At 37.2% G+C, this 13608-nt stretch overlaps 1 protein-coding gene across 7 annotated transcripts in view; it reads left to right on the forward strand.

The window, feature by feature from the left end:
* The window catches only part of CDC42BPA (CDC42 binding protein kinase alpha), a 310403-nt gene that overhangs the window by 84544 nt on the left and 212251 nt on the right, over window positions 1-13608 (forward strand). For all 7 annotated transcript variants that reach the window (XM_058533588.1, XM_058533583.1, XM_058533582.1 and 4 more), the window contains exon 3: window positions 12237-12320. In XM_058533588.1, the coding sequence (XP_058389571.1) occupies window positions 12237-12320 (84 nt within the window). The remainder of the gene's footprint in view (window positions 1-12236; window positions 12321-13608) is intronic.

A 13608-nucleotide genomic window follows, 5' to 3' on the forward strand; every position in this document is an offset into this window, starting at 1 on the left:
TTTATTATCTCAAAACAATCTCTAAATACTAACTTAAAAAGAAGACATAAAGAAGAGTCAGTGTTCCTGGCTCTGCTTTTTCAGTAATTGAATACAGCTGAGGTTCTTTATACTACTTAAGTGTTTCCTTCCATTGAGGACCCCAAGTCTTCTCTCTTCCTGCCTCTACGTTTCATTCATGAATGTCTTCAGTCCCTATACTCCAGATCCTGGATGTTTTTGATACTTTCGATTTCTAGGATATAAGATAATTGCATCCGTGCAAGGAGTAAGGTTCCAATTACCTCTTCTCTTTGCTTCTGGGTTTTAACTAGTTTGTTGGAACCAGATCAGGTTCAGAGTTAATCAGGATCCCCTGTTAAAAGGGATCAAGACATGAACTTGGAGTCAAACTAGAGACTTCCAATTACCTTCCCCCTAATGTAAACCTTGGTTCTTCACAAAATAGACTCACAGTATGTGTATTCAGCAAGCTGAATCCAGCCAACCTTAGAAACCATTTGCTAGTGGAACAAAGAGTGATGTTAAGATATGGGCTTCCAGGCTAGAGGACAAGACTTGAGTCTTAATCTGAGTTCACCATATGGACAGAAGTGAAGGGGAATTGGAATTACCTTTGTTTTTCAGCACTCACCTCTAAGAGAGAGAGTAGAGCCTTTCTTGCTTTTGAGGTAGAGTATTTCTTTTCACTCCTAACTTGAATTCTAGGAGGAAAAAGGTAGCAGGATACATTTTACAGAAAAAGGAAGTAGAGCAGAATGAATTTGTCCAAGCACTCATCTCTTTTTTGATACAGTTCCTCCAGATACTTTGAAATGACTAATATTAATTAATTTAGGCCAATAGTAATAGGTATTGTGTTTTCGGAGAAAGCAGAGGTCCTCCCTGCCTAACAAAATGTATTTCGTCATTATCTATTACTTCTTTAAAATCATTTCATATTGGGAAATAAGTGAAAGAATGGCAGACTGAAGTCAGTAAAATAACTGAATGGGAGATTGAAATCAGTGGATGAATGTGTTTATGAAAGTAGGAGTAAAGATATAAGATACTTTGATCTTTCTAATGGGAAAGGTGAGAACCCCTCTACAACTTCTTCCTAGCGCTTATAGTTTTAACTATTGAATTCCTTATTCCTGTGTTTCATTTTTGTCTTCACCAATAGACTATATGTGTAGACAAGGATTGAACTTCTTTATTCATTATACTCAGTATTCAGTACAGTGCTTGTAAATATAATAATTTTCCTTATTAGAAATTAAAAACAGAAAAATGAAGTGTTTTTTCTTTCATGCTTTTCTGTTTCGACTAATGAAAATAAAACTTATTAATCAGGTACTGTAATCCAGACATGTTCCATACCCTTGGTTAGGGTCACAGTCTAATCAGCAAGAGGAAGGTACACAGCATTGAGATATACTTGTATAATTTTGGGGCTTATCTTTCCAATTTTATTTCTGTTAATAGGTAATAAAATTGAGATAGTTTTATAAACAATATCTAATCAGCTTTTCTTACCAAATATTTTAAGTCTTTTCCCCACGTGTTGAAATACTTCTTTGTAAACTTGATTTCTAATGGCTGCATAAAAGTCCATTATGTGGATTTTGTATAATTTACTTAACAATAATGTTAAGCTAGAATGTTTGCTCCATGAATATAAGGATTTTTTCCCTCTCAGTTCACTGCAATTCCCAAGCACCTATAACAGTATCTAGTACATAGTGGTACTCAATACATATTTGTAGGATGAATGAATGAAATATTTAGGTCATTGAATTTTTTCTATATTATAAATAGTACTCTCTAAAACCTTTTTGTACATAATGCTTTCACTGCATTTCAAATGATTTTCTAAATCTTTTCTTTTAGAATACATTTCTAGAACCGGACCTTGCTGGTTGAAAGGATATGGACAAAGTTAGATGATTTCAGAATGGTTTTCTTTTCTCTATGAAATAATGTTATCTGTGGCTTTCTATTTTTATACTTTAATTTTGTAAATTTCCTTTAATAATTATATTCAATTAGAATAAGAATTTTTTCTTTTAAGTGCATTTCTTTTTATTCAGCGAGCAGTTAGTGATCTTGTGAATGAAATATATGATTTTTGTTGTTGGTGATGAAAAATGAGGACTGAAAGGTCACTTGGGCAAAGCAGTGAATGACTTGGGTATGCTATGCTAATAAGGAACTTTATTCTAAAGGAGTGGGAGTCCTCTCAAATATTAGTAAACAGAGTAGTGATGTAATCAGAATTCTCTTAGAAAGATAATACTGATGATAGTGTCCAGGAAGGATTGGATAGAGAAGAGGCCAGAGGCAGGGAGATCCTGTATTTCTAGCTCTCGGGCCCCCACATCTAATCAGTCACCTACTTTTATATCCTAAGTATTTCTTAAATTTCCTCCTGTCTTCCCTAGTTGGTCCTAAATATCCTTCACCTCGACTACTGCTGTAACCTTCTCATTTCTTTCCCTACCTCAGAACCATTCTCCACAGAGCTATTCAAGTGATCTAGCTAACACCAGCTATGAAGAATGGTTGCCTGTTATCTCCATTTTAAGGTTCTAGTTGAGTTAACATGGCATGCAAGTGCCTCCATTACTTGGATCCTTCAGCCTCATTTCTTGCTCCTCCCTGCTAGGAGGAAAACCTTTCCTAGGAAAAACTGCTGATTGTCCCTGAAATCTTCACCCCTCTCCGCCACACAGATATTTCTAGCTTCTGTGCCTTGCTCATGCTGCCCCCACTTCCCAGTATATCTCCTCTCTCCAAGGAAACCTCTTGGTACCCTTTGTCTGGAGTTCTTTGTGTAAGACTCAGGTGTCAGTCACCTCTTCCAAGACACTTGAACATGTATATTCACATAATATACTCTTCCCTCCCCCACTCTAAACTTTTGGGTCAGGGCTCTCTTCTGTGTGTTTTATAGGCCTCGTTTTTTTTTTTTTTTTTTTTTTTTTTTTTTGTGAGGAGATCAGCCCTGAGCTAACATCCGCCAATTCTCCTCTTTTTTTGCTGAGGAAGACGGCCCTGGGCTAACATCTGTGCCTATCTTCCTCCACTTTATATGGGACGCCGCCACAGCATGGCTTACCAAGCAGTGCGTCGGTGCGCGCCCGGGATCCGAACCGGCAAACCCCGGGCCGCCGCAGCGGAGCGCGCGCACTTAACTGCTTGCGCCACCGGGCCGGCCCCCTAGGCCTCGTTTTTACCTTTCCTTTCCATGTTGTACTGTAATTATCTGTTTTGGTGTGTTTCCCACACTGGACTGTGAGATTTTTGAGGGCAAGGACTCTTTCATTGACCTTTTTTCTCAGCAGTTAGCATAATGTCTGGCATATAGTAAGGTGGTCAAAAAGGAGCCTGTTATCATTTTTCAGGTGAAATGATGAGGGCTTGAACGAGGTCATGGTAGTGGGAAAGAAGAGTGGGTGGGAGAGACAGGCTGGAAAGGAGTCACTTTGGATGTCAGTGATAGTTAAATGTAGAAGTCAGAGATGATTGAGGTATGCAGCTTGAGTAATGCGGTTGGTATACAGGTTTTTGACTTGTTATATTTGAGATGTTTGCTGAACATTCTAGAGAGATGACTAGTAGGCAACTAATAATATGGGTCTAGATATTAGCAGATAATGATTTAGGAGTCATCAGCATATAGGTATTAACTGGGGCATTTGGAATAGATAATACAAGTCGGGAAGGAGAGGAGGTATAAAAAAGGTGGAGCAGGGATCCTTGGGGAATGTTTACCAGGTTACAGAAAAAAAAGTAGAGAAGTATAATGATTGTCAGCAGTGTCCAATAATGAAGAGAGGGTGAAGTCTCAATACATTTTATTTGGAAATTGGAAGGTCATTATTGATCTTTGAGAGAATAATTTCAGTCCAGTAGAGTGAAGTAGAAACTAGATTGAAAGAGGTAGAGAAGCAAGTAAATGACGAACAAGTGGAAAAAGCAAGCATATACTACTCTTTAAAAATGTGCTTTATGGAGAAATGATGCCTTATGGAAAAGGGATGTGATATCATTTCCTTGAGGGGAAGCTAGGGTGGCAGTAAAGTTTTTGTTTTTGGATGGGAGATGGTCTTGGAAAAGTTTATCAATTGACATTCAGGAGCCAGAAGAAAGGGGGCTTGAAGTCCAGAAACAAATCTTTAATGGAACAAGGGCAAGAAGGGAAGGAAGGGGCAGGTCTTGGATCAAGATCTCAGATGATACTGTTAGCCTTGAAAGTGGTGGGGACACTTCTTCCTTGGGTTCCAAAGGAAAAGAAGTAAAGACAGGTAGAAATGTAGAAACGTTAAAAGACGGTATGAGGCAATGTGAAGGATCTATTTTTTATGAAGTAGGCTAACAGAGCATTAATTGTGGGTGGGGGTGGATAGGACAGGGGTGGGATAGATGGTGGTGGCAGGGTGGCATGGGGTATTTTAGAAGATTGGTAAAGGACAAAGAATTAATGGTGGGACTGCAGTTAGATTTTAGGGCTCAGTTGAGATTGAGTTATGGAAAAAAGGAAGTAATAATAAAAGTACTTAAGGAATAATTTCTTTTTTCATAAAAGGGACTGAAAAAAAGGGTAGGGCACTGGAGAATTACTTATAAGTTCATCGTTAGGATTGAGGCAGATAGTTAAGGACAGCGATATTTGCCCTACAGCCTTAATGCTTGGAAGAATTGAAGAGTGGGGTGCAGAGCTGGGGAGGGGGCTGCAGCAGAGCGCAGTCCAGGCGTCTGTTGACCCAGAATAAGTCCTGCCTGGTCACAGGCCCCTGAGATTTAGACCTCCAGAGTCAACTCGGAGTACTTAATGCTTGACTGATAATATTTGAGATTAGTGTGAGAAGGTGTCTTTTTTTTTTTTCTTTCTTTCTTTTTTGGTATATTCTTGCTCTATATGTGTATCAATTAAAGTATGTAAAATAAAAGCAGCAAACATTGCAGATAATGTACTCTTAATTTTCAGACAGAGTGAATTTTGTGTAGAAAAGTAGTGTTGGGTGGTTTAGAAGCTCTTGCTGCTTAGTTATTCATTCTTGGTTAAAATATCTCTGGTGGCCTCACATACTCTGTAGTGTTTATCAATCAACAGATTTCGAAATGCAAAGATGACCCTAAAGACATCATTATTTCCTCCAAGGTATTTTGTCTTCTATCAGGAATTTGTAAATATGTAGACCCAGTGGATAGGCTCACCATGGCACCGATATCTGATAGGAGCAGCATTTCTGTCAATTATGCTTTTTCTCAAAAAAATAAAACCATGAAAATAAAAGCATAATTTATGTAACTTCTACAAGAAATGCATAAATCATGGGAAACAATAAAGGAGCAAGATATAATTGAAAATCAACAGCTCTACGAGTTAAGAACCTTCTCTCTACGACTCAGTTGTTGTCAGTCACTGCTTAACTTAACGCTGGGTTTTCCTTTTTGCTTTCAGGAAAACCTTTAACTTACGCCCTGGGTGTTGCCTGTCCACAGTTTCCTGGTGGCTCACCGCTTCTGCCTGCTCCAGCCTTGCTCCGGCAGCTTCAAGGCTTCTGGGCTTCAGAGCTGGTTGTGAAAGCTTGCTGCTTTGGCCTGCTACCCCTGCTTCAGGTGTCAAAAGCTTTTAATTAGCTTGCTTCCTCTGATTACTATGACTAGGCCCTTATGTGTCTGCGTAACCTAGTCCTAGGGTCTGAAAGGAGAATTATTTTTAGCCATTCATTCTTCCTTAAGAACTCTTGTACCCTGGCTCTCCCGGGATTCAAGGGGGAGAGTAAAAGAAGTGTGAAGTTGAACTGCATGATGCACCTTTGCAGGGCTGGTCCTCAGTCCATAGGGGCACACTAGTATGGGCATCCTGTATCGTTATAGCCAGTGTCTGTTCTGATTGGTCGAAGCCCATGCTGTACCAATTTTTAAATATTTTGACTATCACTACTGTATGTATAAATTGTGTCTCCATAGAGAGGATACCTCTAGTTGTTTAGTAAACTCTTTGTAGTGTTTTTAGTTTGCTTGTTAAAGAGACTAAATACTTTTTTCATTAAATATTTTGAACAAACTGATCACTAACAGAACAGTTTATAAAAAACAAATACAGGGCCGGCCCCATGGCTTAGCAGTTAGGTGCGCGTGCTCCGCTACTGGCGGCCCTAGTTCAGATCCCGGGCGCGCACCGACGCACTGCTTCTCCAGCCATGCTGAGGCCGCGTCCCACATACAGCAACTAGAAGGATGTGCAACTATGACATACAACTATCTACTGGGGCTTTGGGGGAAAAAAAAGGAGGAGGATTGGCAATAGATGTTAGCTCAGAGCCGGTCTTCCTCAGCAAAAAGAGAAGTATTAGCATGGATGTTAGCTCAGGGCTGATCTTCCTCACACACAAAAAAACAAATACAGTGATTTCCATACATATTAACAGTGATCACCATTAACCTGTCAATAGATATCAAGCTTGTAGGCATGATGAATGGAAAGAGCTCTTCAGGACCTGTAGAACTATTCAGTACTTAGTAAAGAACGCTAGCTCTGTAATCAGATAGTGAGAACTGTAGAACCCATTTTAGAATGGTGTGAGCATTAAGTTAAGGTGGTAAATGTAATGTCCTTAGCCCAGTGTGAGGCACACAGTAAGCTTTCTATAAATAAAAGTTGCTTTTATCTTATTATTGTTAATAATAAATGATGGTAGACATTATACTGGGGAGATGAAAAAGAGACAAAAACAATAAACAGTGAACAGTAACCAGCAGACAAAAGATAATGAAGGCTAAGTTGTGCAGTCGACTTTGAAAACTATATAATTGTTCAGAGAGCAACATGAGCTGGAATAATCTGATACACACTTAATAAATCTTAATATACACAATTATATTTCATTTATCATAATCCTTTATTTTTATTTGAGTTTTAGTATCAGTTTAGTAGTATACTTGAAGCTGAGAGATTGATGCCTTATGACTTTCTATGTATATACACTCATGTAGATTACATATCATTCATCGTTTATTCAACAAATATTTATTGAGTACCTACTGATTCTCAAGCACTGGGCGTATAGTGAACAAATGAGAAAAAGTAGTCCCTGCTCTCATACTTTAGTGAGAGAGGCAAACAATAAACAAAATAGATAAGTGAATATATAGTTTTAAATAATAAGAGCTAAGGGGGAAAGGAAGCAGAGAAATGGGATAGGAAGTGTGAAAGGGCAGAGTGACTTTTCAGTGAGGGAGAGAGCAGACCATGTAGCTACATGGGGAAGACTGTTCGAGACCTGGGAAACAGCAAGTGCAGAAGCCCTGAGTTCAGTTAACAAGGTGACCAGTATGTCTGGAGCAGAGTGTGAGGAGGAGACTAGCATGAGATCTGGGAGGTTGGAGGACCAGAATATGTTGCCCTTATAAGTTATAGTAAGGATTTTGACTTTTACTTGGAGAGAGATTGGAAACTGTTGGAAGTTTTGGAGTAGAGGAATGTCATGATCAGAGCTACGTTTAAACAGGATCACTGTGGCTGCCATGTTGAGAATAGATTGTGGGAAGTAAGGGCACAAGCAGAGAGGCTGGGTAGGACAATCCAGCAGGATATAATGGTAGGTTGGCATAGCATAGACCAGAAGAGGTGTGGTGAATTCTGGATATATTGAATATAGACTAGATTTGCAGAACTACATGGCAACTGTTTCTTGGACATTGAAATTCCATTCAATATGGTGCCATCATTCCTAAGTTATGTGTTGTAGCTATAAGTGATGATACTTAAATTGTTTAAGAACTCATTCCTTTACATTTGTCACCTACTGATTTTTTGCCTAGTGTTTGTAATTTTTCTAACATCATAGTGCTTTTAAGGTAAAGTCTTTAAAGACATCTCTATGTTTGGTGTTTTAAAAAATATGTCTTTGTTCTGTGTTAAGTTTGTAATCTTCCAGTCCATACTAAATGTACTTTTCATTTTGATCAAATTAAGGAAGAACATTTTAACATACTACCCTCTTATGTATCAGTTAGCCAGGGTTCTCAAAAACACAGAACCTGAAGTTAAGAGTTCTAGGAGAATCCTCTTTTTTTTAGTTTTCTTCTACTGAAATGAACATGAAAATGATCTGTAGTGTTAAAGAAGAAGAACAAGATCAATTTTATTTTATTTTATCACTCCGTCAGCTTCATATTCTTGTCTCATCACGTCATCAAGTTGATAATTCAGGATTATTTCCTGGGGCCGGCCCGGTTGCGTAGTGGTTAGGTTCATGTGCTCTGCTTCAGCGGCCCAGGGTTTGCAGGTTTGGATCCTGGGCACAGTCCTATGCACCCCTTATCAAGCCTGCTGTGGCAGCGTCCCACATATAAAATAGAGGAAGGTGGGCACAGATGTTAGCTCAGGGCCAATCTTCCTCAGCAAAAAGAGGAAGATTGGCAACGAATGTTAGCTCAGAGCTAATCTTTCTCACGAAAAAAAAAAAGAATATTTCCTGAACTGACATTCTTTATTTCACCACATCCCACCTCATTTTAGAAAAGTTTTTAGGCAGCTCGTGAAACTGTTATAAGATAGCTTTGAGAATGTTTTTCACCCTGCAGCAGCATGGCATTCCTGATGACCACATAAACGTGTAGAATGGGTCTCATTTTGGCCCTTTTCTGCCACACTACAGTACCTCAATAATTAGTAGTCATTTCGTGGCCAAGATGAGGTGTGGTATTTCACACTATCCCATTCCATGCTTCAAATTTTGCATGTTCTGTGCAGAAAGTGTAGAATGGTGAATAGAAATGGTGAATACCTGGAAATACCTGATTTTGTAATATTTTGGTACATACATATGGCATGGAAATTTATGGGTATATATTTTATGTGTATATATAGAAAAAATAATCAGTATACAAACTTCAATAAACAGTATATTGTGAACTTTTCTCTATTAAATAGTATTCTTTAACAATATTTTCGAGAATATGAATAATTTTCTATCATTTTATGATATATCATATTTAGTCAATTTCATCTTTCAGAATATTTATTTCCAATATTTTACTTTTGGAAACCACTCTAGAGTAAATATTGTGGCTTAGTTTTTATTTGTATATATTTTCAATTGAGGATATTTCTAGCTATATTTCTATATATAATAAAATTATAGAAAGTTGTAAGTTGAAGAGATCAAAGTTTCTTATTTCGTAGTTAAAGAAATTGAAGAAATTGGGATGTGTAATGCCTGCTACATATTAGTGGTAGAGCAAGGGCCAGTTCAGAGATTGGACTCTTATGTGCTTCATGCAAGGCCTGACTTAGTAACAGCTAATGCTTAGTGAATTCTCCTAAGTGCCAGACCCTGTCATAAGCACTTTATACTTATATTAATTATTTTAATCTTTACTACAGTTATATAAGGTAAGTACTGTTATTAACTCTGTTATATTGATGAGAAAACTGAAGTTTTAAGAGGTTAGGTTATTTGCCCAGAGTTATGCAGCTAATGACAGAGCCAGGACTCAAACCCAAGTAGTCAGGCTGCAGAGTCCATGCTGTCACCACCACCCTGAACAGCCACAATAAATGCTAGCTCAGAGTTGGAGGGTTCAGTAAATCCTAGTTTATCTCTACTGCACAGCTCTATAATCCAGAGGTGGTTTTGGTTCCGATGTTTTTTGGCTTTTAGAAAGATAATTTAGTGCATATACTCTATTTTACATAGCTTAGTGCATATACTCTATTTCATATAGCACTCCTATTGGGGTTTGGAGGAGCACTTAATGAGCAAAGGCATTAGTGTTTCTGCAATGAAGCATGTTTGTCTTTACATTAAGTGACATTAAAAAAACAAAAAACTATAATTAGCCTGGTGTCAGAACGTGCTGCCAAATGAATTGTAAAATTCTTTTGGCTTTTAGAACTGCAGGTGAGGAATTGTAGACCTGCATAAAACTCTTAGTAGAGTACTTGGCATTTAGAGCACACTCCGTATGTGTTGGTGGATACTACTACTACTACTACTACTAGTATAAATCATCAGATACTTATATACCCATACACGTAGAAAATTGGTGAGTCACACAGTGCTAGGAGTCCCTTTCTCATGTCTTGAACTGAGGAAGGGAAGATGTCTAAGTGTTGGAGTCTTTCAGCCGTTCTTCCCTAAGTCAGAATAAGAAAAGACTTAAGTGATAGCCTTCCTTGTGTCTTCCCTGTCCTAAATGTGGGCGTGTCTCGCTCAGTGCTCCTGTCCTTCTGTCCATTTGCACTCCCAATTATGCAACATATTATTTGAGTCAACAGAGTAGCTAAATTTGTGTTTTCAGCCTTTCAGAGATCTTAGTGTCTCAAGTTTTTCCTTGCTCTTTATTACAGCCCCCTTTCTTTTTTTTTTCCAGCTTTATTAAGATATAATTGACATATAAGGTTATGTAAGTTTAAGGTGTACAAAGTGATGATTTGATACATGTATATATTGCAAAATGATTACCACAGTAAGGTTAACACCTCCATCACCTCACATAATTACCTTTTTTTTTTTTTTTGTGGTGAGAACATTTAAGATCTACTCTCTTAGCAACTTTCAGGCATATAATACAGTATTGCTAACTGTGTCACCATGCTATACATTAGATCCCCAGAATGTACTCATTTTATAACTGGAAGTTGGTATTCTTTGACTAACATCTCCCCATTTCTCCTACCCCCCAGCCCCTGGCAACCATCCTTCTACTCTCTGCTTCTATGAGTTTGGCTTTTTTAGGTTCCACATATAAGTGAGATCATACACTGATTTTCTTTCTGTGTCTGGCTTATTTCACTTAGCATAATGTCCTCCAGGTTCATCCATGTTGTCGCAAAAGCAGGATCTCCTTTTTTATAGCTGAATAATATTCCATTGTATATACATATGCATGCCACATTTTCTTTATCCATTCATCTGTCAGTGGACATTTAGTTTGCTTCTATGTCTTGTACAGCCCCTTTTCTTTAAGCATAAGCCCATTGGAAGAACAATTTGACCCATCTTTTCTCCAGATATGACCAGATAGAACTAAAGACTAAAGTGATTGCATTTGAAATTGAGATATTTCCTCTTTCTTCCTACCATTTTAATTGATGAAACACTGTAATCACAGTCATATAACCGTTTATGACAATTACCAAGAAATGTTCTAGTTTATATAGTACTATAGTATTATAAGCTGATTTTACTTATATGGTCATATGACTTTTATTGCAATCTGATCCAAATATAAATTTATTTAAATGCACTTGATATGTACATTTGCTATTAAGATTTTAAAAATTATGGTACTTGAGTTTAAACCTATTCTCTATCCTTGGAACTATCCCTCTGAACTGTTTGAAGGTATACTGTATATACTTTGTTCTCACCTGCATATTAGGGTAGTATTTGTCTTCCCCTTCCACAGCCCCTGATAACGGAAACATCCTCACTGAACCTTCATCTCCTCTTCTGTAGTTCAGTCTCAGCCCTGTCGCATCCCCAATGAGCTGGGAGGGTCCCCTAGAGATTGTTGAGTCAAACTGAAGCAGAAGAGTAGAAACAGCAATGTAATCAGTTTGTTGAGGGTGAGAATGGGGGCTTATTTATTTGTATTTGACAGTTCTTTGATCCATAATTAAAATACAAAATACAGAAATATCTGTTCTTTTTTTTTTGTTGGAAAGGAATGTGTAAAGTCAACAATTAGTAGAGCTGTTAGCTTTAACTGATCTTTAGGGCGGGGTGTGTGTGTGTGTGTGTGTATGTATTGGGGGTTGTGGTATGGTGTAAGACTGTGTGATGTGAAAAATAGTATCATGTTCAGTTTACTTTGTATTGTTTGATCCCTACAAAACATATTTGTTTTGGCAGCTGGCATTCCTTGTAGCATCGTGTTAGAATTCAAGATGCATTATTTAATAAGCTCTAGTTATTTCCTTTTGTACATTTTGGTCAATTTCTCAGTGATAATAGATGTTGAGTTTAAATTGTAAGGCAGAAAACTTGAAAAGCAGACTATAATATATAATCACCAACTGATAACAGTGTTCAGAAATACAGTTGTTTGGCACATATTCTGTAATGTAACTTTTTCAACTGACAATATTATTTGATTTAGGATCTTAGAATTTGAACTGCATGGAAATCATTGATAATTTTGGTATTTATTTTTTTACAGAGAGGAAAAAGGAAAATGGTTGACTGAAAAAAATATTATTTGTCATATTTTAAAAGTTGTGTTTCTTTTTCTAGGTTGCTGTAGTGAAACTGAAAAATGCAGATAAAGTATTTGCCATGAAAATACTGAATAAATGGGAAATGCTGAAAAGAGCTGAGGTAAGATTCTAATTATTGGAATATTTAAATAATATTTTAGAAATATTTTTAGAGAACTATAAAATTATAGAGAGCCAATAGATCTTTAAATATCATCTAGTAACGTTTTATCTGTGATGCATTATATTTTAAGGCCTAAGAGACAAATTCAGCAATTCACAATTGTGATTAGTTATGATAAAAGTTATCATTTGTAATGCTAATTTAGTATTGTCTGAAAACCAAATGGAAACCCTTGTAATGCGGGGCTTATACATTTATGTTAAAAGGGTTTGTGGAAATTAGTTTCTTTTATAGGAAGAAGTTTTGTATTTATTAATTCCTAATTTGACATAACTTGTTTATATTATTTTGTATTTATCTGTATTCTGCTCTAAGCAAAAGTCAGCAGGAGTTTTGAATACATCCTCTCAGAATTCTTTTTATTGCTGATTATGCAGTAAAATTTATATTTTGTTTTATATTATTAAAGAATGGTAGTAAAATCTAGTATTACAAGAATTGTCAGCATTTTTATATTGGTGCTAGATTTGAGGGAAAGATTGGCTGAAGTGATGTGAAAAATATCTAATAGGTGGGATGGTCTGGTCAGAGCTGATGTTACACATAAACTTGAGGCGGGGTTCTGGAGGTCTCTTGCTGTGCTGGATAATAGTGAGTGGCTGGATGGGGTAGGGCACCCAGGGGCCTCAGGGAAGCATGACTTACTGATGTGGAAGTATTTCAGTATTTTAACGTACAGAGTGGTTGTACTGCTGAGTAGGCTGAGTGTTAGCCCTGGAGGTTAGTAAGATCCATAAGAGGATAATGAGAAATTAGCCCTTAGAAATCTTTCTTTATCTCCCAGTGCTTGTAGCAACTTGAAAAGGAACAAACAGAGAGGGAAAAGCAAAAGGTTCCCACGATGATGGATACAGTGGTAGTGAAATACTTCGTTATTTCTTTCCTTTGGGAAATTTGAAAAATATAATAAGACACAAAGAAGAAACTAATAATCACTTGCATTCTATCGTCTAGAATTAATCAGTAACATTTTGGGCAAGTTTTTGCTTTCAGTCTTTTTTCTCTGTGTCTACTGAAGAAAACTGTACGAGTGAAATACAAATATATTCTTTGTGAAACAAATAATAGCACATTAAAGATAAAGCTAAAGTACCGTGACTACACCGCACCCAGGCCCAGCCCTTCTCTCTACCTCCCAGAGGCAATTACTATGTAGTAATATCCTGTTTTAAAAAGTATCTGGAAACTTTTATGTCACTCTGGCATATGTGCCAGTGCCCGTTAT

The sequence above is a fragment of the Diceros bicornis genome, chromosome 38 (assembly GCF_020826845.1).
Source record: "Diceros bicornis minor isolate mBicDic1 chromosome 38, mDicBic1.mat.cur, whole genome shotgun sequence".
In the NCBI taxonomy this organism is placed as follows: domain Eukaryota; kingdom Metazoa; phylum Chordata; class Mammalia; order Perissodactyla; family Rhinocerotidae; genus Diceros; species Diceros bicornis.